At 39.5% G+C, this 24,641-nt stretch overlaps 2 protein-coding genes and 1 non-coding gene across 3 annotated transcripts; all 3 read left to right on the plus strand.

Moving 5' to 3' along the window:
- Positions 1–2,848: 2,848 nt before the first annotated feature.
- On the plus strand, positions 2,849–2,929 carry TRNAL-AAG. Its single transcript has one exon. It is a non-coding gene; the product is annotated as a tRNA-Leu (tRNA).
- Positions 2,930–3,642: 713 nt separating this feature from the next.
- LOC102717236 (40S ribosomal protein S27) lies at positions 3,643–5,572 on the plus strand. The gene is made up of 4 exons (XM_006652171.2): positions 3,643–3,727; positions 3,824–3,925; positions 4,594–4,622; positions 5,207–5,572. The coding sequence occupies exons 1-4, from the start codon at positions 3,725–3,727 to the stop codon at positions 5,331–5,333; spliced, it is 261 nt and encodes an 86-aa protein (XP_006652234.1). The 5' UTR covers positions 3,643–3,724; the 3' UTR covers positions 5,334–5,572.
- A 10,317-nt stretch (positions 5,573–15,889) lies between these two features.
- On the plus strand, positions 15,890–20,761 carry LOC102722294 (nudix hydrolase 12, mitochondrial-like). Its single transcript, XM_040523189.1, has 4 exons — positions 15,890–15,895; positions 16,073–16,240; positions 16,334–16,417; positions 19,727–20,761. Exons 1-4 carry the CDS (start codon positions 15,890–15,892, stop codon positions 20,090–20,092), a joined length of 624 nt encoding a protein of 207 aa, XP_040379123.1. The 3' UTR covers positions 20,093–20,761.
- Positions 20,762–24,641: the final 3,880 nt, after the last annotated feature.

Here is a 24,641-nt window from a genome sequence, read left to right on the forward strand (position 1 = left end):
TATATGATGGCACAATGCATATATATTTTGGAGAAAAGTTGGCAAGAGTTGTAAATTCTTGGAAAATTTTCTTTGAGTCTATCTCTCTCGTTTGATTTATGTTTTTCTCTTGTGGTCTATTCAGTTTAAAAAAATTTCTGTGTTTTACCATCACGTGAGTCATGTGTATTTTCTTTTTTTTTTGTTTTTTTTGTTTTGCATAGATGACATTCCAACTAGTGAAGCTAAGCAACTTATCTTTTTGGGAATCTACCACTGATTTGGTCTTGTAGTAGAACCACTTGGATTACCAATCTTTTCTCCTCTTGACACAAATAGTAGAAAACCAGTAGTTGACCCGATTAGCTATAATAACGAAGTTCATGCCACTGAGGTATGTGTTCTTTTGGGTATAGTGGGGGACGTTGTTGCAATATGCAATGTCTTGACTGCTTGGTACCTCACTGTAACTCCAAATCATCTATTCGAAAACACTAAGTCGGGCAATAGAACTGGGTGATAACTAGCACAACTTTGTGTATGAATCAAGAACCTCCGTAAAAAGCTTCGCGTATGCGAATCTGAGGCTGACAACAAAATAGGCCTAGAATATCACGCTGTAACTAGCATGCTTTAAAGTCGATGAGGTCTTGGATAACATCATCCTTACTTGAAATATGTTTAAGCACAATCAAACTCAATAATGTGCCTTTGTTCATAGTTGTCTTCCTGAGAATTCAGGTTTTAGGATCGGAATATAGCTAACGGTACTTCTTTAATTTTGTCTTTTTGGCTGATGATTCATACCTTGCCCCATTGTTAAGGAGACTAGTTAGAGCACAAGTGCAACTCCAAGTTGAAAAGATGGCTAAGAGAAAGAAAAAAATGAATTACGAGATAAGAAGAAGCGAGAACTTGCACAATGAAGAAGAGTTCACATTGCCTTCCCTGATATCATGACCTTACCCCCACCTCGGGGGAACGGGGGTTGTATGAGGTGAAGTGATATCGAGGCACGAAGCTCCAAGCAAAAAAAAAAAACTACATGTAGGGGTGAAGCATTTAATAAAATGCATGGATTTGAATAAAACAATTTTGCACCCTCACTCGAGAACGACATGTTTAGCGCATAGTCTGTCAACAGACGTGCAAGAGAAAAATGTGTGGATACCTCAAGGCAGAATGCGGGGCATTCCAACCGAGCAAGGTGAAATATATGTAGTGGTGCCCTGAGGGGAATATGTAAAGTTGTAAGTGTTTATAATTGTTCTGTGAAGTGTATGAAAGATTTGACTCTATACCAATACAGGGGGTTTTGACATTTTTAAGGAAAAAAATTGTCCAACGAGCCACCGTGAATTAATATACCTCCAAAATATCCGAGGTCCAGATCAGCAATCAAGTGCAAATGTCACCTAGCACTCATGGATCATAGAACTAGCCAGGTCACTATTCTATCGTTATATGGTCTTTTTTTTTAGCTCCTATCGGTATATAGTCTCATACTTATCTATTTGGGGTATTTTTTAGCTTCCATATGTACTTCCAAGGCTATATAAAAGCAGCACATAGTAATATCATATTGCGAGAAATATTACCATGGTTTTTGGAGAATTGTGTATTCATATTCACTCTCTGTTCTTAAATAGGCTGAGGAAATTTCTTTTCTACCTCATATCCTTTTATTGTTGGTGACCTAAGGTCGCATAGTTTTATGAAACTTATAGACCATAATATTCGGATTTATGTGTAACATGCTAAAACTCATTGTAATTTTTGTGTAACTTAGAACATATTAACTCCGTTTTGCATTATAAGATTTTCTGTCATTGCTATACTAATGAATATATCTAGACATATATACAAAACATATACATCGATATATGAATGAATTAGACAAGCCCAAAAAATCTTATAATATGGAACGGAGGGAGTAGTAAACATGGTTTTGGGATTTTACTTTGATTTATGATGGCACTTGATAAACTTATCTCAACTTAACCAGGTACTTAAGATATTTTTGTCTTATATATCTAGAATAAAAAATACTAAAAATAATATTATAGTACGCAACGGAGGCAATAGCATGGTTAACACGCATATTCATCGATAATCTAAGATTATGACAAAGAAAAACACAATAAGAACTAGTAGCAGTAGCTAGTCATCTCACTGCATAGAATCGTTAATTTCATTGGTCATGTTTTAGGAACGGTAAGTAAATGTATGCATTATTATTATATTATCTACTAATATATGCGTCGAATTCACCCGAACTAATTAATCATTAATTAAATACTACTTAATTGCCTAACATGTTGAGTGCTGCTTCTTGGCGCGTGGTAACCGATCATGCAGCAGGGAGGCATGGCAGGTGGGTCACGCGGCCGGCGGGGCCGGGGCGCCGCAGCCGGCGAGGCAGCTGATGTCGCCGTGGACGCAGTCGGCGGCGCAGGTGGGCGCCTCGTCCCGGGGCTTGCGGGCGCACGCGCTGGCGCAGCTCACCACCTCCGCCGCGCACTCCGTCATGCAGTCCACCAGGCTGCTCCGGAAGTTGCCCGGGTCGGGGTCGGACTGCCGTCCGGCGGCGCCCAAGACGACGGCGAGGAGGAGGAGGAGGACGACGAGGACGAAGAGGAGGACGCGACTGCCCGCACCGCCGGCGGTCATGGCGTGAGGCGGACAGGCGGTTCGCTTCAATTCGTTGACACTGGAAGAGTGTGGCCGCCGCAGTTGCTAGTTCTTGGACACTGGGGAAGGGAAGTGGTTTGTATAGAGGCAGACAGGGCAGGTAGAGGGAGTATATTATGCAATGTATATTTTGTTAATTATAGTGAGATAGTAAGTATGGGAGATGCGAACTAAAGCAGTTGAGATGGCCGAGTTGGTCTAAGGCGCCAGATTAAGGTTCTGGTCCGAAAGGGCGTGGGTTCAAATCCCACTCTCAACAGCTTTGCCTTTCTATTCTGAGCAAAAGCTACGCATGGCAATAGGTCTCTTCGATGACACCGTGAAAATTCAACAAATTCGTGTAGTATCCTTCTTTTATTATGTACCATCTCTATAAAATATGGAAAAACAACAATTTAGTTCTATATGCTTGCAGAAAAGTATATTTAAATTGCATAACAAAGACCTAACACTCAAATTCAGCAATTTAATTATATATGCTTGCAATGTTTGATTATTTGTCTTATTTAAAAAATTATGGAAATATAATTTATTTTGTTTGTGACTTACTTTATTAGCAAAAGAACTTTATGCATGACTTATCATTTTATATTTATACTAAATTTTTAAATAAGATGAATTGTCAAACATTACGAAAAAATCAAACACCTTATATTATAAAACATAGGTATAAGTACATATAAAACGGACGACAAACAATCTGAAATTCAACACAAATCAAACTCGGCCCATAGGCCATAGGCCATAGCCAAGAAAGTCAACATGTACCTTTTCCACAGAACAAAAAAAGAATTTCAGAGACGGCCCAACAAGTAAACGTACCATAGTATTTGGGCCTCCACTACCCACACCTACGGCCCAGCACGAGATCTCGTCACACCCCATCCAGAATCGGAATCCAATCCGATCCGACGGCGCAGGACTCCTCACGTCTCTGCTATAAATAACGTCCCACCCCAACCCTAAACCCTCTCCACTTTCCGCCCCTCGCCGCCGCCGCCGCCTGCGCCAGGGATCGTCCTCCGCTCCGGCGAGCAAACCCCGGCCTGCAGCCATGGTACGGCTGCCCGATCTCTTCGCCCGAACTCCTCCCCTCCCTCGTCCCCCCATGGCGCCCAGACCGCTGATCAGCGCGTTCTTTGTTTGTTTGCAGGTGCTCCAGAACGACATCGACCTGCTGAACCCGCCGGCGGAGCTGGAGAAGCTCAAGCACAAGAAGAAGCGCCTCGTCCAGTCCCCCAACTCATTCTTCATGGTAATCCCCTCTCCCTCTGCACCCTTCGAGATCCATCCTTGCCTGTGATGTGGATGTACAACCGTAGTAGAATGCCAAACTACGAACTGTCTCGTGCCATTGCTAATTATCGACTTGGCCTTGTGGCTAATCTTGAAGCGTTAGTTCTGCGTGTTAGGTAGGGCACGTTTCTTTGCGAGTTCTTGACCGAATTTGATTTGGCGAGTGCGTTAGTTAGGCTAAATTTGTTCCTATGGGGTCATGGAACCATATTCACCCTGAATGTTAATGTTGCGATGTTTGTATTTTAGGACCGCTGCATAATTGCCTAAATCCTCTCGGTTTTAATACATCGATAGCTTACTGAATGGGACAGTTTCGTAGATGCATCACTCATGGTAAAGTTTGTAATGTTTTTTTTTTTGCTGAGAGAGCATTACTAAAACTGTTTATTTGGGTCATGTAGCCATATTTCACCCCGAATGTTGCATTAGTGCCAAGTTTTGCATTCTTAGGGAGGTTCCCGAGTATTCTAAACCCTCTTTAATACACATACAATGATGGGTTGCAGTCTGGGATAGTTTATGGATGCATTAGTCATGCTAAAGTTTTGAATTTTTTTTTGTTTGTGTGATGATTGATGTATTGTTGGTTCTAAGTTTCTAACCATGATTTGATATCTTTTGCAGGATGTCAAGTGCCAGGGCTGCTTCAGCATGTAATATTTCTTCATCTTTTATGCTTTGAATTGATACCCTACTAACTTTATGAAGTAGATAGCTGAATTTAGGCTTTTTTTTTTCATTTGGTTAGCCCTTAATACTGAACATATAATACTGCCTATGGAAAATTGATATCGCTGTTGTCTAGCTGTTTTAAAATGTTTCTTCTGTGTTTACATTTTAGAACCAATGCTTGCATTTCATATTTATGGTAATAGAACCTAAATAGTTTTTTTGTGGAATTGTATATGTATTCATTTTGCACTATTGTGTTTTTAATTATAATCTACCATGCCAATTCAGCAGCTGTATGTGCCTAGCAATGTGATGAAACCACTGGTCCAAAGAAAAATACCTTGCCTCATTGCTTCTCAAATTCTTGCTTGAATGAATTGCCACTGTTGATCCATTATGTTTTAAGACATCATGTCTCACTTACTATAATAGGTTACTGATTACTCAAATATTTGCCATACAAATTCTATTGTGTGATGTACACCGTTGTAATTAATATGCACATTCTTTATGCCCTATAGAGTTTAAAGGTTGATGTCTGAACTGTTCTCTTCTGTGATTGCAGCACTACTGTGTTCAGCCACTCCCAAACAGTTGTGGTGTGCCCGGGTTGCCAAACCGTGCTTTGCCAGCCCACTGGTGGAAAGGCCAGGCTAACGGAGGGATGCTCCTTCCGCCGCAAGAATGATTAAGTTCTATATTATCTGAAAGCCGTCCGGCCTGAACGGGCTTAGTTAATCCAGGATGTAGTCTGAAAATTTTGCAATGTCTGCCGAGTGAACCCATGTTTGGTAATTTAATCTCTGGGATTATGTCATGACTCTGTTACCATTGTGTTGGTTGATCTGGAGAGTAAAATCAGACTTAGTGCTACGTGAACAACCGGATTATTGCCGTGAATGAATCGATATTCCTGGTTACCTTGGTTTTATTTTTTCTGTTCTTTACCTGTTGAATTATGATGCAGCAATATACCCGTTGAATTATGATGCAGCAATCTTCTGTCGCGTTGTTTGATTTGCAAAATATGACCATATTTGCTGCTTGCTTGTGCTTAACTGCTTCATCCCAGTTAAATAATGCCCTATCTTTTTCTTTTGGGAAAAGTCCAATTTACACCCTCAAACTCTTAGGTTTGTCTAAAATAGACCATCGTACCACAATACCAAATATAATACACCCTCGAACTATTAATACCAGACACTTATCATCATGGTTTCTGGACGCATTGGATGTCATGTCAGCCCTCATCACGTCAACTCGGAGGACAATATTGGCCCAGCCCATATTGGCTTGTTCGTGGTTTGGCCTCTCACGTTGTTAGTGACGACAGCGTTGAGCTGCGAGGTCGGTCGCAGCCAGCGGTGGTAGCCTAGAGGTGGGAGGGCGACGAGACTAGCAGGGCAACGACGCCGTGAGGCCCGTGAACGTGCGCGGCGGTGCTGGTGGAGCTGCGAGGGCATGCGACGAGGCTGCCGGTGCGACGACTCTTTGAGGGCTACGAGTGTGCGCGGTGCCGCTGGTGGAGCTGCGAGGGTGCGCGCTGCTAGGGCAGCTCCCAAGACGCACTGAATAGGATGCTCTCAGTTTGTGCCGTTCGATCATCAATTTGTGCTCTTGCGCTCAAAATAGATGCTCTCATCTCTAAGTTCTCCTCTTTCAAATCACGGATAACATCATGCAAATCATTTAACACCTGCCTCAAATAAGGTGTAGTTTCTGGGTCATACCATCTCCAGAATACACAACCACCATTTTGCTTAATACAGAAGAAAAAACACACAAATATTGCTTTCATTTAAACAACAAATGCATAACACTAAGATTTTACCAACTCACCCGAGCTCTTGCACATGTGAGATACCTCCGAGCTGGATTATTCACACCCTAAGAAATCCATCTTGCTGACTTTGTACCACAGTCACATAAAATAGCTAGAGAATAATCGAATGGCCCCTCCCAGTATTGAATTGGAGGTGGATTCCTTCTGTGATGATTGGATCTGCTGCCATTCAACGAGCTGCTTGTTCCACTGAGTGCACAGTCAACCAACTCGTCGTTGCTTCCTCCCTGTGTGCGGTTGCTTCTTCCTTGCTCAGCCATCACCGCGAGCACGCGTAACGGCGGCGCACGGACGCTACTGCGGGCGACTACAACAGCTTGTCGAATAGGCTGCTTACCCGCGCCGCATCGTTGGTGGGCCACCACGCAGCCCTCGCAGCGCCATTGCCCTCCCACCTCCAGGCTGCTGCTACCGAGCACCCTGGGAGCCTCGCCGTCACCCTCGCATCTCAACTTCGCCACCGCCAACGTCCGTGAGAGCCCAAGGCTAAATCACGAAGAAGCAAGTACTGCCCTCTATGCTGACATGGCAAGGGCTGATGTGGCGAGGGCTGACGTGGCAATCTCGGCTGACATGGCATCCGATGTGTCCAAAAACCACGATAAAAACAGTCCGAGGGGGTTAAGTGTCGGGTATTGATAGTTCGAGGGTGTATTATACCTGGTATTATAGTTCAAGGGTGTATTCTAGACAAACCTAAAAGTGTGAGGGTGTAAAATAGACTTTTCGCTTTTCTTTTTAGGTTATCCACTGAATTGTTACTGTGGATTATTTGCTCCATGCTCATTTTTATTTTTAATAAAAGTTTCACCGAATGCGCTGTTAAGGCCACCTACTCAGACATATTTGTTCATTTTATAATATATGACAATATTTGCTTTCATCGGGCGATCATCTAAAATGTGCCGACCATTGTTTTCAACCATGGTTGACAGATTTCCTAAAGTGCCAACATTGTCTGGTCCGAAAATGAATGGAGATTGTCTATGTGCTGAGACTGCAAAGGAGTACTTCACTGATACTTGTGTTTCTCACATTCAGCCTCTCCAGAAGCACCTTTAAGAACAAAACTTTACATAGTTAAGCAAAGCTGTCCCAAGTCCCAGCTATTTGCACCATGAGCTCCCCCTGGCCAAACCTCTAGAAAATGCTGGCCAAACCTCTAGAAAATGAACACTGACAGCAGCCTAATTGAGTTGGTCCGAAATGAAAGGAGATTGTCAATGTGGAAATTTTTTTATTTTTTAAACCTTTTTAACAAATAATTTTATTACTAAATCTCTGGGAAAAATATTTTCACTGTATAAACCTTTTGGTCACGCCACCAACATTGACGTGCAAAAACGGCTTGCCACACCGTTGTCGGTGGCGCGCCACTGACATTGGTGTGGCAGCGTGCGTTGTCTTACCATGCCAGTGCTGGTTCAGTTTTGAAAAAAAAATTATCCGGTGGTTTAGTAATAAAATTACTTGCTAAAAAAGTTTATTTAATAAAAAAATTTCGTCAATGTGCTAGGACGGGGAGCTTTCCCCATGGGATTTCATGTGAGGCGTGAAATGTATAAACCCTTAAACCTAGCTAACCTTAGTTTTTCCCTCTCCTTCCACTCACACCGCCTCCGCCGCTCCTTGACCTCGGCTCTGCGTGCACCCATCGCCATGCTTCGTCCACCCGCAGAGCCCTAGTTGTCCCTCTCCTTCCACTCACACCGCCTCCGTCGCTCCTCGACCTCAGCTCTGCGTGCACCCATCGCCATGCTTCGTCCACCCATAGAGCCCTAGTTGAGGCGGGGTCCGCTAGGGTCAGGCCCATTCTTAAACAAACCGGTCTCGTACCAACCCGTGCAGAGAGTACTTCAGTATGTGTGTTTCTCACATTCAGCTTCTCAGGAGGCACCTTCAAGAACAAGACTTTACATAGTTATAAATTTTTTTCCAAAACCATCACATCGAATTTTTAAACACCTAAATAAAGCATTAAATATAGATGAACCAAAAAACTAATTGCACAGTTACGGAAGAAATCTTGAGACGAATCTTTTGAGCCTAATTAGCCATAAGTGCTACAGTAACAACATGTGCTAATGACAGATTAATTAGGCTCAAAAGATTTGTCTCGCGGTTTCCAGGCTAGCCGTGAAATTCGTTTTTTCATTCGTCTCCGAAAACCCCTTCCGACATCCGATCAAACATTTAATGTGACACTTCTCCAAAAAATTTTCTAAATCTAAACACCCCCTAAGCTACCTGGAGAAACTGAACTCTGACAGCAGCCTAATGAGTTGGATTTTGACAGTGCCATACATGAGAACTCCCACAGTTACCTGGAGAAACTGAACACTGACAGCTATGTTAGAAAGCTAGAACTCTCGTCTTTTCGCTTCTTTTTATGATTATTCTTTTTATGATTATAAGTTAAATTTAAGTTTTTCAATATTAAATTTAGACTTAATTTTAGGGTTTTTTTATTGTAGTTTGTTTTTTACTCTTGACTTTTAAATCATTAAGAATACATACATAAAAAATTTATTTATGAATTATTTTTCGTTTGCAAATATGCCAATCACCTCTAAGGAGTTTGGATTGTTGACAACTCAAGTGCAAACACGAAATGACAGCTTATTTGGTAGGACTATAACTCCCAAATTGCAACTATGGAGCTATCCGAACTCTGCTAAACCGTTTGGTTGGACTCCTAACTTAGAAAATATTTTTGGCTGAACCATTAGGTTGGCCTCTAGCTAGAGAAGACGAATCTGGTAGCTAGAGCTAGGGGTGTAAGTGGCTAGGGGTGTAAGTGGGCTGGCCGTGAATCCGTTTATATGTTAATTAAGTGGATAATCTGGTGAGCAACCCGTTTAATTAGCCTATAAATCGGTTGACGGGCCACCTACACCCTTAGAACCCTATCAAAAAAGGCCTGGTATGCAAAAGATTAGTGCATCTGCACTTAAGTTGCAAACTGAATTTTCTCAGCTGCCTGAAAAACAATGTGTAAAGCCCATAGCTTTGTACACTAACATATCGTCGAGTCGTCGCCATGCTTCCGTTCCACACATCATGAGGGAAGCCACGAATGGACGTCGTCGTCTTCCTCTCCCTTTGCGGCTGTCCGTGACCGAATCGTTGATGATGTGTATGCTGTCCTTGCTTGTTTGCTTCAGACGCTCGAGTGTTCTGCAATGCACTCTACTCTACTGATATTAGAACTAATCTATACGTTTATTTTTTCTATTTTAATAGATTAGATATATTTATACTACCATAACAGTAGAATATTTTTTCTGCTGAGTGTAGAACTTTAAATCACTGGTTGATATTCTTATATCGATGATAATACTGATAGTATAATTCTATCAGTAGAGAGTATTGTAGTCACACTCTCGCCGCTTTGGTTCTCATGAATAAACTAGAACTTGTAAAATTAGTAGCCTTTTTGTTTGGCTTCTTTTGTCTGTGTCTTTGTTTGTTTCAGGGCCTGGAAGATACGGCACGGGAGTGTAGATTTGCATGGTCATGACTGGACATTTTGTATGATAGGTGATGATTAATCTGCCTAATCTTGGCTCCTAACTAGCTGGGCTTAGCATCCAAAGTCGATCAGCATGATGTTGTTGTATAAACATATTCTGTGGTTCCATATATACCTCCATGACCATGCAGCAGTGAGAGGAGATCATTGTGGGGGTAATTTAGTGGTTAGCAGCTTCACACCCTATTATGCATGAGAGTGATTGATATGCTCATTCAGATTACTAACAATGCTTGTTCTTAGCTGTTAACAGTTTTACTGACCTTTATGACATCAAAGCTCGTCTATCATCAACTGATGAAGTATGCTGCATTTAACTATCACTCATATATCAGTCATCAGCAGAATAGATGCAGAACTCCACAAATGTCAACTTTATCACCACTTTTTGTTGAGTGGAGAAGAACATAGATTTCCAAGAGCGAAATTTCCTGGAAATTTCCTGAGTAGCTAGTGATGATGAGGATGGACACTCCAAAAAGAAGCGAAATTGAAAGAACCTTGCCGACTATGTAACCAAAATGCATCTTTTTTTTTTTAACAGAAGAGATGATTCCAATTGCGACAAAAGCACCTTTTTTTTTGGGTAAAATTTACATAGGTTTGGCAAGGCGCAGATGCAGCTAATGGTGCCAAAGCTGTGACAGTTCCAAAGCAGAAGAAAGCTTGGAAAATTATAAAGATGAAATTTGTATTCTACGCCGATCTTTAGATGTTGTTACGAATAAATTTATAAATGTACATCATCTTTTAATTTGGAAAGTTTATCATACATTAATTGGATGTCCACGGAAAAAGAAATCTATTTTTATTCTGGTGCGAATGGTAAGCCGGTGGGGTTTTTTCTTTACTCAAAGTACAATTAACAGGATATTATCTCGTTGGGATTTAACAAATTGTAAACCTTTTCTGTTGGAAATTTGGAACTCTAGCGTTTGCCCAAAAAAAAAAACCCGCCTCTGAGGTGACAATGTGAAAGATATGCTCTTCTCCCGTGAGCAGCTTGAATGAGATTTGAAGCTTGGATTTATGAGACATATAGGGAAGTTGGATTTAATAAACTTAGAGCCAGCATCACAAGTTGAATGTAGTGCAAGTTGATGCTAGTGTACTAAGTTACTATCTCACATATATAAATATAACTCCAAACATCACTTTCAGATCTATCAAAAGGATTTCTGGTCAAAGGGGAGGCAAACCCAATAATACATATATAACTTCAGAAACTATTTTTTTTCTATAAACTGTGCTATCGACATCTAAATCAATATGGCAACATGGATGTAGACTTGCATTGTACTTCCAAACAATAACATGTGCATGTGCCTCGGCAGTAAATGTGGTGTGTAGGCAGTACACATGTTGGAGTGCTGGTGGAGATTCATTCATTCATTTTGCAACTGCTAAGCTCGTGGCTCGTTAGCTCGCTCGACTCGTGACAAACTCGACTCGGCTCGTTTCTTTTTTCTAACGAGCCGAGCTAGCATTTTAGCTCGTTAGAGATAACGAGCCAGCTCAAGCTAGCTCGTGAGCTGCTCGCGAGCCTAACGAGCTAGACCAAAGACACGCGATTCGCCAGTGTTCATTGATTTCACCCCGGAATGCATGTGTTCAGTATTTCATAGGTTCACCATGTGATATGTTGGTTCAAACTTTAATATTTAGATACAATTTCATATGATTTTTATGTTTGAATTGAAAATTTGCTTGTATAATCTATTGAAAATTTGTTTAAATTCACTTTTTATGCATGGCTCACGAGCCTAACGAGCCAGCTCGAGCTTTGTAACGAGCTGAGCCGAGCCAGCTCGTTATCTTAACGAGCTAAACCGAGCCGAACCAAGCTGGCTCGTTATCCAGCCCTAGCTACATGCATTTCTTTTTTCTTCTTTTTAAAACAATAAATTATGAAGAGAAGGTCACGGAGCACATGAGGAGGACAGAGGAGATCCTATTTTTCAGACATATAAAACTAGAGAAAGTTTACGGTTCTGACGAAAGGACATGAAAGTATCAATTTTTCAACGTAAAATTTTAGTATGCATGTTTTACATCAAGTGCCAAATTACCCATAAAACTAAAAGTAACAACTACTAAACCATGGATGCTGAAGTCCAGAGAATGGGATCACTATATTTATATTTATGTAATATGCAATTTAATATTAATAATGCAATACGTAATCTATGCAAAATGAAATTTTCATTGATTGTTGAACTCAATCAAGACCCGACAACCCTAGACAACCATCCAGAGTTGTCGCCTACCATATGATATAATAGGTGCATGATACCACTGTTTTTTTACGACGCCAACACTATTATTTTGTTCGGGTTCTATAAAATACTTGTATCCACTGAAGATGTCATTGACTCCTAAGGACACTACATGTGATGAGCTAAAGAAAATTCAGTTGATCTATATTCATGAGGAATGTGTAATGTGAAAAAGAATTTGCAGTGGGGGACACATGCTCCTGATACAGCCAGACACATGGACACTTGTCTTTATCACTGTTTTTTTAATTTTATTCCGTTGATTTTGGGTTTATATTTAATTATTTGTCTTATTAAGAAAATATTTAGTTATTAGTTACTTTGTTATGTTTTGATTTAATACTAAAGAAACTTTAATAACAACTTATATTTTTACATATTTGTATAAAAAATTTGATTAAAGCAAATGGTTAAATGTAGATTAAAAAAAATCAACAACACCAACTAAAAAGAACAGAGGCAGGATGAGGCATGACTCGACGAAATGGAACCAAGTCTTGTCTCAAGACATAATTAATGGCTAAAGCAAGGAGAAAAAAGCGTTAGCTATCTTTAGTATTAGCAAGTTATTATCGACAAAACAGATTTTCCTGATGGTCACTAGACAGTTAAGTAACTCTTTAATCATGCATGTCTGCTGCTTAAAAATAGAGTTATTCGTTCTCTCTTTCCCATGTCACGCTAAAACAATCGCTTAAAAACAAAAGAAAGTCAAGTAGTTTCTAAATATTTGTTTTCTCTGTGGGCCTGTGCAGTCCATCATTAGTTGTGTGTACTGTTTCAGTTTTATATGGACATGTGCAGTCTATTATCAGCTCTATGAACCTCTAGCAATACACGAGTATATTACTAGCGAATAAAAAAAATGCTTATCTGTTGCAAAAGATCCGGCAAATTATAGTTAGCAGATGACCAGTATATATATTGGGTGGCAACTAAAGCAATCATATACATGTACGGTGAGATTAGTTAAGCCTAATAGCTATGTTTGGTTCCTACTGACTATGTTGATGTCATTATTGTGACATTATGCTTTGGTTTATAAGATCTAAGCTGTTATGAAATAATTGGTTTTACAGGTTGAAGTCTCCTTATTTAACAAAGATTTTTTCATCACATATATATCCTAGTTAAGATAATGGATATCAATCCAATACAAAATTATTGCCAAACCAATACCGCAATCATAGGGCATGCATATGCTAACAACTAACGAGGAGTCCTAGAGTTTTACTACATGAAAAATATATACCATGAACTTTAGATCTTAGAGCATCTCAAAAAAATGCTAGTATTTTGTTATCCAAAAACTTATATTGGATTCATCTAAAAAATATTGGGCATAAAATTTAGACACTCCTCTAATAGAAATCTAAAAATGAATAATTTGTATTAGGAACCCATACTTTTGCCCCAAATTTAGGATACAATTATTAGGGTAATTTTAGTCATGAGTAAATATTAAAAATGCATTTGATAACATGTTGGAGATATATCTTCTAATCCAATTCCCAAAATTTGGTTTTAGAGATTAATTTTAGACATCTTTTGGAGACGATGGATCTTTTAGAATATGTACGATCAATACATTTATATTTTAATCATTAGTATCTCTTTCAAATATTCCATTTCAAACTGCAAGTGACATGGTTTATATATGTCAATAAAAATATATTTAAAACCACTATAAGTTTGCTATACTATTTATCGGTTTCATACAAGTAATCAATAATTAATCAAACTAATATACTGATAATCGTATAAGTGCATATACACTTCTTATTTGTAGAGGAAGGGTGCATTGGAATGCATCCGTCCAAAAAGACTTAAATTCTAGCTATACATCTGCACATGTTGTTAGTTCTTGTTCAGATGTACGACCGAAATCATTTCAGAACAGAAGTGCTCCATTTAGTTTAGACAAAGATATGATATATTTAAAAAATAATTTTGACAATCATTACAATATATAAATATTAATAAATATATGATTTTATTGAAGTAGATTTCAAGATTTATCTCTCTATATATATGGTCTTTATGCTTCTAAGATAAATATTGTGAAAGTTATTTATAACCAAAGTTATCAAAGGTTTATTCTCGGACTTATTCAAAATAGCAAATACTATGAAACCGGTGATATGGTGTGAGAGAGGGTATGATTGTACCGAGTTAAATCTGTTTTACAATATACATACAATATAGAATATTAGTCGATAGATGAATTTAAATATAGCTACAACATCTTATATTATGAAACAAAGATAATATCATTATGGCACTATAATTGTAGACACTAATATGTAAATCCTAAAAGAGTTATAAGAGTAATAAGAGCAAATATATAGTAGACTATAAATTGGCTATAAGCTGATGTGAAGGAAATAGGTAATGAAAAAGTAACGTTGACTCTAATACAAGAGCTAACTATACACATACTTCCAAAAAATGCATTAAATGCAAAGGTAAGAGAAAGAGATATGAGATAAAAATTTATAGTCAACCTTATAGCCAATCTATTATATGTGTTGACTATAATATGAGTTTATAGCTAGTAAATTGACTTTACTATTAAACTTGCTCTAACATAATTATATGAGTCCTAAAGAGTTATAAGAGCAAATGCAACAGTAAACTATACGTTCACTATATAAGCTGAAGTGCAGGAGAGGGTGAATGGAAAAAAATAATGCTAGCTCTCATACAAGATCTAGCTCTACATGTACTCTAAGTAAAATACATTAAATATATATGTGGTAGAAAGATATAAAACTTTTATATACATGTTCTTAGCAATCTAAAAGTAAATGGTGAAAAATAGACTACGATGAGAAAACCCCAAACTTAACTCTAAATTTAAGGTTAAAATTTTAAATTTTGACTTATAAGCAGAAGTAGAAGCGAAAAGATAAGAGCATTCCCAATAACTATTCTATCCTATCATCTTTCCTAAAAGTAGATGATAAAGGGCAAATGTAGAGCTCCAATAGAACATCTATCACATCATTTATTTTTAGATGCCATCTATATCAGGAGAGTGAAACTCTATATTTAGATATTCTCTCCATCCTCCAAAGAAATATGGAGAATGTCATATATGGATAATCTGCTGAAGTACAAAGAGATATCAATAATGAAACTGTTTTAGATAATTATCCAAATGAATATATGGATGACCAAATTTAGATAAGCTCTTGGAATACTCTAAGCAAAAAAGCAGAAACGAACAAAAAAAGAGGTGCACGGCATAACGGTGCAGAGGATGCGGCAGACGGTTGGGCACCCCTCGTCCAAGTGCCCAACCCCAGACCCCAGGCAGCTTCCTCCTTCCCCACCTATTCACACATTTATAAATCCCCCCCGTCCGTCCGTCCATCTCTCCTCCCCAGGGGAAGAACACGAGCAAGAAACAGTGCGCCTCCCCTTCTCCTCGATCTCAATCATAGGACGGCTCGAGGCGCCGCGCGATTCGTTCATTTCTTAATTTAAACCACTTCTTCTTCCTCTCCTTCTTGGGAGTTGGAGAAGACGATCGAATCGATCGAGAGCCACCACACCAGTGGTTGCGCTTGGGCGGTGGCCGGCGCTGGTGCGTTAATGGCGGTTGACTCCCGCCACCCCCACCTCCCCGCGCCTTTAAATTAAATCGCGCGGGAAGCAGCAGCAGCAGCAGGAGCTAGCCTAGCTGGTTGTGTGCACACAGCTGCAGCGGCGTCGTCTTCTTCTCCAGCAACTGATCGAGCCGCAGCCGCAGCAGCAATGTCGTCGTCGTCGTCGGAGGTGGTGGCGGCGGCGAGGAAGGGCAGGCTGAGGCAGCGGTACGACGGCGAGTACCGCCTCGTGGCCGGGTGCGTGCCGTACCGGGTGCGGGCGTCGGGCGGCGGCGGCGAGGTCGTCGAGGTGCTCATGGTGTCCACGCCCAACCGTGCCGACCTCGTCTTCCCAAAGGTAAAAATTAACACAGCAGCACACCAGCAGACGCCATGATCGATCGATCGGTCACCAAGCTAACGAGCGCCGACGCCGGATTCATGCATGCAGGGCGGGTGGGAGGACGACGAGGACGTGCACGAGGCGGCGTGCCGGGAGGCCATGGAGGAGGCCGGCGTCAGGGGCCACATCGACGTAAGCTCCGCGCTCCCGATCGAGCGAGCTCTCTATCTTCCTCCATTCTTTCACCCTCGCCGTTAACCTAAATTTAAAAACCTTAAATTTTAAATCGATTCAGAAGTCTTTTTTATCGTTGTACTCTTATTCTTAGATTCTGATAATACGTATACAAAATTATTATTAGTATTTTTTTATTTATAAATATGTTGTTTTGGGATGATGCCAAATCCACCACACCCCTTAACTCTGCATATTTTTCCATCGTTCTCCTTCCTCTCCTTTTGATTTCACGAGAGCTCGAGTGGTTCAGTGGTACTAACTCTTTTTTTTTTCTTGACAAAATTTACTACAAGTATTTAGATCGCAAACAAAATACGTGTAAAAAGAAAATCATGCATTGTCCCGGCTTCAGCTAGCTGCGAGCGTGTACCACGTTCTTGCGTGCTGTGTGGCTGAGTGCCAAGCAAACAAAAGTCTTCCGTACCAATCTGGCTAGCAAAAACCTGCAGAAAATCAAGAAAAGTACGTGTGTGTGTGGCTGACCTGACCGTGATGGGCCCTGTCCACGTCGCTACAAGGGGGGAGTATTATCCCTGCAAGCAACTTCTCATTCCTTTTACTGCCATATACTCCCTCCGTTTGTTTTATAGTATAAGTTATTTAAATTTATTTAAAATCAAATATCTTTGAATTTGATCGGTTTTATAGAAACATATACTTGATTTTGTTTTTACAATTGAATATATCATTTGAACTTATTTTTATATACATTCGAAAAATCCGTCCACCCAGTTTTATTAATTTTTAAATCCTTCCTCAGCTAGTACAAAATGAAATTGTCTGATATTGTGACGATATCAAATAGTAGTATAGGTTTGTTATGGGAGAAGTTGATCGTTGGAATGATAATAGGCAGGGTACATTTTGGAAATGTTGTTATGTTATTTAATAAATTTAGTTATACTCGAAGAGGGTTAACGTAGAACAAAACTAAATAGTTTATAATATGAAACAGAGTGAGTAATAGATAATAATGTATGTTTTACTTCTGGATCCTGGCCTTTGCATCTCGCTTGGGTGTACAAGCAGCTATCAGCGGTGGATAGCTTCAATATTTTTAATGTCGTCTACGGTGGCAACCGTGTGCTTAATTTGTCACATTTAATCCTATTTAAACACTGTAAAAAGTTTGAAGAATTTTAGGGACAGCTATATAAGGGCATTCCTAACCCATAACACTAGATAGGTATGGTTTCTATAAACTTCCCATCATCAAGAAACTAGTATTAGACACTACTCTTCCAATGCAAACACCACTATTCCATACTTAAATTTAATGCTACTTGTCTCACATGATATCTTAGATATTGGGTAGAAACCATGTCTCATGCAAGACATGATTTCATTCTTTTTTCTCATTTATTCACTTGCCATATTATTTTTCATCATATGTAGTAACTTATTTAATACTATAGACATCATCCTAGTCATTGGGTTGGGAATGCTCTAAGATGGTTAGTCAGGCTCGGATAGCTTTTAGTCCTTTTCGGTTTGAAGTATCGAAAAAGAAAAAGAATTAAATCATTCGATCTGAAAATCCTGTAAAACTCATGTGTTCCTGAGAAACCTCTAGAAAACCTCCTCCAAAAAACCTTAAGGATGATAGTAGTGAAAAATTATATTTACCCACTGTTTCGTGACCACAACTTGACCATTTAAGTTTAAATCAGAGTTTTCATTGTCCTCTCTGATAAAAAAAAATATTTAACGTTTAAGACGTAATTTAGTCAAACTTCTAAACTTTTTAAAACAAATGATAGGGCCGTCGACTTTTTATTTTATAATTTATTTAAAAACAACAGTAGTTTGAAACGAGCCAAAAGTGATGGGCCATCGGAGAAAGTGACTGGGAAATTTCCCTGTTGACAAAAACTTGCCGGGAGCATTTGTTGATCAGAACCAACAGGACGAGAAAGACATGGCTGTTGACTCAGTGACATGATAAAACATGCTCTCCCAAGATGTCATGATTTCCCCAGATGGAAGAGCTTTTTCCAAAAGCTATCCTAAATAGTCCATAATTTAGAAGCTAAAAGCTGAAGAAGCTAGGTTTATAAGCCTTTTTAAATTCTTAGAAATTTGGTCCATAATTTAGAAGCTAAAAGTTGAAGAAGCTAGGTTTATAAGTCTTTTCAAATTCTTAGAAATTAGCTTCTAAACAGCTACTTCTAGTAACCCTGAACACACCCGGAAGCATACTTTTCTTCTCCCAAAGAAAGAGAGGTGGTGTTTAGTTGCCAAAATTTTTTGATAAAAACATCACATCGAAAGTTTGACCGGACGTCGGAAAGGGTTTTCGGACACGAATAAAAAAACAAATTTCACGGCTAGCCTAGAAACCGCGAGACAAATCTTTTGAGCCTAATTAACCTGTCATTACCACATGTTGGTTATTGTAGCACTTATGCTTAATCATGGACTAATTAGGTTTAAAAGATTCGTCTCAAGATTTCTTTCATAACTATGTAATTAGTTTTTTTGGTTCATCTATGTTTAATGTTTTATTTAGATGTTCAAAAATTTAATACGATGTTTTTGGAAAAAAAATTTAGAAACTAAACCAGGCCAGAGATTACGTGTCGTGTCACCTCGGTGTGAACCATCGCTTCTTTTATTTGTCCTTTGGCTGGCCTTGTTGTCTGAATACCTGAATTTTTCAGATATCTGAGTCAAACAGATTGCTCATACTAAGATGGGTGATATTTAGATGGAGAAAATTTTTAGAATAAGTTTCACGTCAAATATTTAATCGGATATTGGAAGGGGTTTTTGGACACGAATGAAAAAACGAATTTCACGGCTAGCCTAGAAACCGCGAGACGAATCTTTTGAGCCTAATTAAGCCAGCATTAGCATATATTGGTTATTGTAGTACTTATGGCTAATAATGACCTAATTAGGCTCAAAAGATTCTTCTCAAGATTTTTTCCGTAACTGTGCAATTAGTTTTTTGGTTCATCTATATTTAATGCTTTATTTAGATGTCCAAAAATTCAATGTAATGTTTTTGAAAAAAAAATTTAGAAACTAAACAAGGCCTAATATACTATTAATCAATCATCTTATCATGTACCAACTGTTTGCATGGAGGCCATCAAAACCATGTGGCGTGTCAACCACTCGCCCAACACACAGTTTCAATCAATCTCCTCTTGCTGTTGCTGAATTACTAATCTTTTTAAGCGATCAACTAACTAATCACTTCTCAGATGAAGTGTTTATAGCTGTTGCTGATGCTAACATTGTTTTTTTTTACCAATGCAGAGAGTGTCACTGGGGCTGTGGGTGTTCAGGAGCAAGAGCAGCAGCGGCGGCGGCGGCGGCGAGATGAGCACGAGCCCCCGGGGCGCGTGCAAGGGCTACATGTTCGCGCTCGAGGTCACCGACGAGCTGGAGCGGTGGCCGGAGCAGGACACCCACGGCCGCCGCTGGGTCTCCCCCGAGGACGCCTTCGGGCTCTGCCGCTACGACTGGATGCGCGAGGCGCTCGCGGCGCTGCTCGCCCGCCTGTCGCCGCCGGCGCCGGCGCCGGCGAGCCTGGTCCTGCCGCCGTCCGCGCCCGAGCCGGCCGGCGTGTACGGCATGGCGATGCTCAACGCCGCCGCTGATCGGGCACTGGCGCTCTGCTGATCGTGGTCGCTGTCAGTGATCTGTCACTGATGACAAGTTCACAAAGGCAAAAGAATCAGCTATCTCCTTCCCAAAATGTAGCTATCCTGAATGAACTATATCCAGATTGGTAATACTAGATGAGTCAAATCCGATACTAGCTAGCTACGCTTTGGGACGGAGGGAGTAATGGTCCATCCTATCTTCTTTTTTCAGCTAAGTTTCTAGTAATGGTCCATCTATCTTCTTTTTTCAGCTAAGTTTCTAGTAATGGTCCATCTATCTTCTTTTTTCAGCTAAGTTTCTTTCTTTTTGATGAGCTTCTCTTCTTAGTGCATCTGCATGCAAATGAATGCACGCTAATAACAGTTGATGTTTTTGAGTGAGATCGTCGTCGTAAGGGAGTCTCAGCCACAGTCATTTTCCCCTCAACATGGTATTGGTTGGCCTCTCAAGGCAGGGTGAAAATAATTGTTCAGTTCCCTGGCTTTCAATAGAGGCAGTGTCTGTAAACTTGCATGATCAATCCAGTGGCCGTTGCTGGGGTTCTATTTGTGTCTAATGTGAAAACTCGTCTTAGGCCCAACTGAGTTTTTTTTTGTCTCCTGTAAATGTTCTGTTCTCTCTGTCTTCAGATGAGTTTCCTGAAGTCGATGAGTGATTGTGAATACAGATTTCTTGCCTTTTGGTGTCAAGGTTTTACTCTCTTATTTTCACTTGTTGGTGTTGATATGAATTTGGATTTTGGACAGACTTTGTTGTATATATACACTTTAGCGAAATATGACTTTGTATATATACTGTACCTGAAGACAAGAAGATAAACTCAACAATGTGAATTCTACAAGTACAAAATCTACACTTTCTAATAGCTTCTTTCTGAAACTATAGTGATTAAATGAACCTAACACTTGTTTAGATAACTTGCAAACTAAATCTTGATTTCTGGCTTTGTGCAGTCACAAGGAGGATAATAATCAATCAAACAAAAAATAGAGAGGAAGGAATGAGTCAATGGCCTCCTGATTGTCAAGTTTGTCAGTGGGCTGGGCCGTCCTAATTGACCTGTGTACTCCAATCCACAAAGCACTGATAAACAAGGTTGTCAATTTGGTATCCTCAATCATCACTCATTTGACAAGGTCCAGGGCATTTTTTGTGATAGTATAGTAGCCGGCCTGTCTACCTACTAGCCAATAGAACATTCACCATTTCAAGTTTATCTCATCACTGTTCATTGTCAATTCGTCTTGGTCTAATGTCTGCTACAAAAAGCTTGTACATTTCACCTGAAATGACATGCCGTGATCTGTTTAGTCCTGTAGATATCTCTTAGATCTGAATACTTTGTGGTAGAAGAATTCAGAAAAGGCTCATGCAGCTATGCAGCCTAGTATGAACTGACTTTCCATGCATGCATGATCATGGAAACTTTTCACTACTTGTAGTATAAAAGAATTAGAACAATGACCATTGTTGCAAATCACAATGTGTTCTTCCCCTTATTTGTGTTCAGAGGCCATTCCTTTATTGCTGACACATTTGAATTCAGAGAATGGGCACATGCGGATACTAAAGCGCATTGAACTTGGGTTCCACCATAGGCTATTGACATGGTCCATAGATTTAGATGATTAGGGCATAGCCGTTGCAAATTATAGTGAAAAAAACCTTGTTCAGTTTTGCCTTTTGATAATTTCTCGTTCCATGAATTTAGTCTCAAGACTTTTCAGAAGCCTGAGTTCTGAAAAGTGTATACTAGAAACATTTGTCTGATGCTGTACTTTCTACATTGAAGTATAGAAATTCTGCTCTTTGTTTTGCAGGAAAGCAAGAAGAATTGCAGCCATCAGAGGGGCACAATATTGATCTGGCCTCAATTAAGTTCGTTCATGCAAAGAAAATTAATCTGCTAACCATTTGATAATGGGTTTTTTTTTTACCTTTTTGAAAAGTACTTTAAGCTACAAAAAATTTCTGTGTAAAATTTTAGAGTTTTTTTAACATCATTGAAAAAGTATCTCAAGATACCACATTTTTCACTATAAAAATTTAGTACCTCGAGACACAATGTACCTTGAGCTACCAGAATTTTACACTAAAATTTTTAGTACCTCATGGTAGTTTTTAAGGATGATAAAAAAACCTCCAAAATTCTTTGATAATAGGATATCTCATACCTCTAACTCCACAAATGCCTGGAAGGCCCATAGTAACGAACTCAAAACACTTTTTGGTCATTAATCTCTAGTTGCTACGTTGGCTCTGAATGTTCCTAGCTTAACACGGCTAGGTCACAAGTGGGTCAAAAGAACAACTGTTGGAAACCAAAGAGGCGTGTTTCATATGTTAAAATCTGTAATGTGAAACTCTTAGGGCCACCTGAGTTATCTCCTGTAAATGTTTTGTTCTATACCCTTATATGAATTTTCTGAAGTAAATGAATGATTGTTAATACAACTTTTGATGTCAAGCATTCACTGCCTTTTTCCCACTTCTTGGTGTTGATACAAATTTTGAACTGCACCTCGCAGAAGATTTATCTGTTCTGAAACTAAAGACTAGGCAAGCAAACTGGAGATTGTGAACTCTAGAAGTACACCCTTTATCATATATACTTTTCAAAAACATTTTATGAAATGATGGTGACCAAAGGAGCCTGAAATTTGTTTAGCCAACTTACAGACCAGCTCTTGATTTGTGCAGACATAGGGATTCAGTGGGAAAAGAGAGGAATGAATCAAATGCTCCCCAACCAAAAAGAATGAATCAAATGCCTCCTGATTCTTAAGTTTGTTAGTGGGCTGGGCCGTCCTAATCGACCTGCAATCAAATTGAGAAAACGCTGACAAGAAATTCATCAATTTGGTATCTTCAATCATCACTCATTTGGTAAGGCCCAGGGATTTATCTGATAATAGAGGAGCCGGCCTGTCTATCTAGCAGCCAATAAAACTTACACAGTTTCAAGTTGATTGCAGCACGTTCACCGTCATGATCTAATGTCTGCTACAAAAGCTTGTACATTTCACCTGAGTTGACATGCCATCCTCTGTTTAGTCCTGGAGATCTTAGGAATCACACTTTGCAACCAAAGAATTGAGGAAAGGCTCATGCAGGCATTAAGCTATGAAGCCTGGTATGGACTCTAGTTGTCATCTCTAGCTGCTTAACATGATCATGGAAGCTTTTGCACTCCTTGAAGAATAAGAACAATGACCACTGTACCAAATGACATTGTGTTTTCCTCCTCATTTTTCTTCAGAGGGTTAGTCATTCTTGCAGACAAATTTGAATTCAGAGAATGTGCTGATGCCGACACAGATGCATCGAACTTGGTTGCAGTAGAACCAAACCATAGGCTATTGACACGGTCCATAGATTTAGATGATTAGGTGATATCCATCACAAATTCAAGCCAAAAACATTGTTCTATTTTTTTTTCCTCTGGATCATGCCTCATTCCCTGAATTTAGTCTTCAGACTTTTCAGAAGCCTGAGTTTTGAAAAGTGTATACTAGTTTTGTCTGTTGCTGTTCTTTCTGCAATATGAACTATAGAAATTTTGCTCTCAATTTTGCAGGAAAGCAAGAAGAAATAATATTAACCTGGCATCAAGTCAGTTCATGCCAAGAAAATCTGCAAGTGATTTGATAATAGGGTAGCTCCACATGCCTCGAGGGCCCATAGTATTGAACTCAAAAACACTTTTTGGTCATGAATCCCTAGTTGTTATGTTAGATCTAAATGATCCTAGCTTAGAGGTTAATACTTCTAGGTCACAAGTGGGGCATGAATTTCTTTGTGCTTTAGAGCTAGTGGATATGCCTATGGAATTCAGGAGAATAATCAACTCCAAAAAATCTCTACTTGATATGCTTAAACCATCAAAATGGAATCAACTCATATCACTCACAACCGCTAGGCTACATGTTGCCCATGCACATCCTTTCATAGGTGAAGATGCAAACTGCCACAAGTCATGTTTGCTGATGTACAAGGCCATATGCATGGTTCCCAAGAGAGTAGGTCCTTGGTTTTGAAAGGTCTCTAGCTATCTTGGAACTATCCAATGAATGACCCACCAAACACAATGGTGGATAAGAGGTCATATGGAAGCACCCTGCCTCTGTAAAAAGTCAAGCATGTGCACATATAATAGATCTTCAGCTGCAGAAGTTGAAAAGTTCTGACACCCCTTTTGCACTAGCATGATTAACCATCTCTTGATTAGTTGCTTTCTACTTGAACAGCTTCTTGGTGGAATCATTTGAGTAAATGTTGCAGGATACATAGCTTCAGATTTTTCAGTTCAAGTTTCAGGCATGATATATATGATGGTTTTAACAAGTCGGTGGTGGTTTTAACTAGTAAATGGTTGGAAATCTGCATTCCCACATTTTTGTGTATACAATTTGTGTTTCATTTTGTTAAGGCTATATCTCAAAATATGATTTTTGATCCCCCAAAATGCAACATATTGGAGGTTGTTCTAGTCTCAAAAAAGAGCTAATTGTTAGAACATGACACAAGAAGTCTCTTGAGAACAGGTTAGAGCAGTTGTCTTTCT

The sequence above is a fragment of the Oryza brachyantha genome, chromosome 4 (genome assembly GCF_000231095.2).
Source record: "Oryza brachyantha chromosome 4, ObraRS2, whole genome shotgun sequence".
Taxonomy (NCBI): Eukaryota; Viridiplantae; Streptophyta; class Magnoliopsida; order Poales; family Poaceae; genus Oryza; species Oryza brachyantha.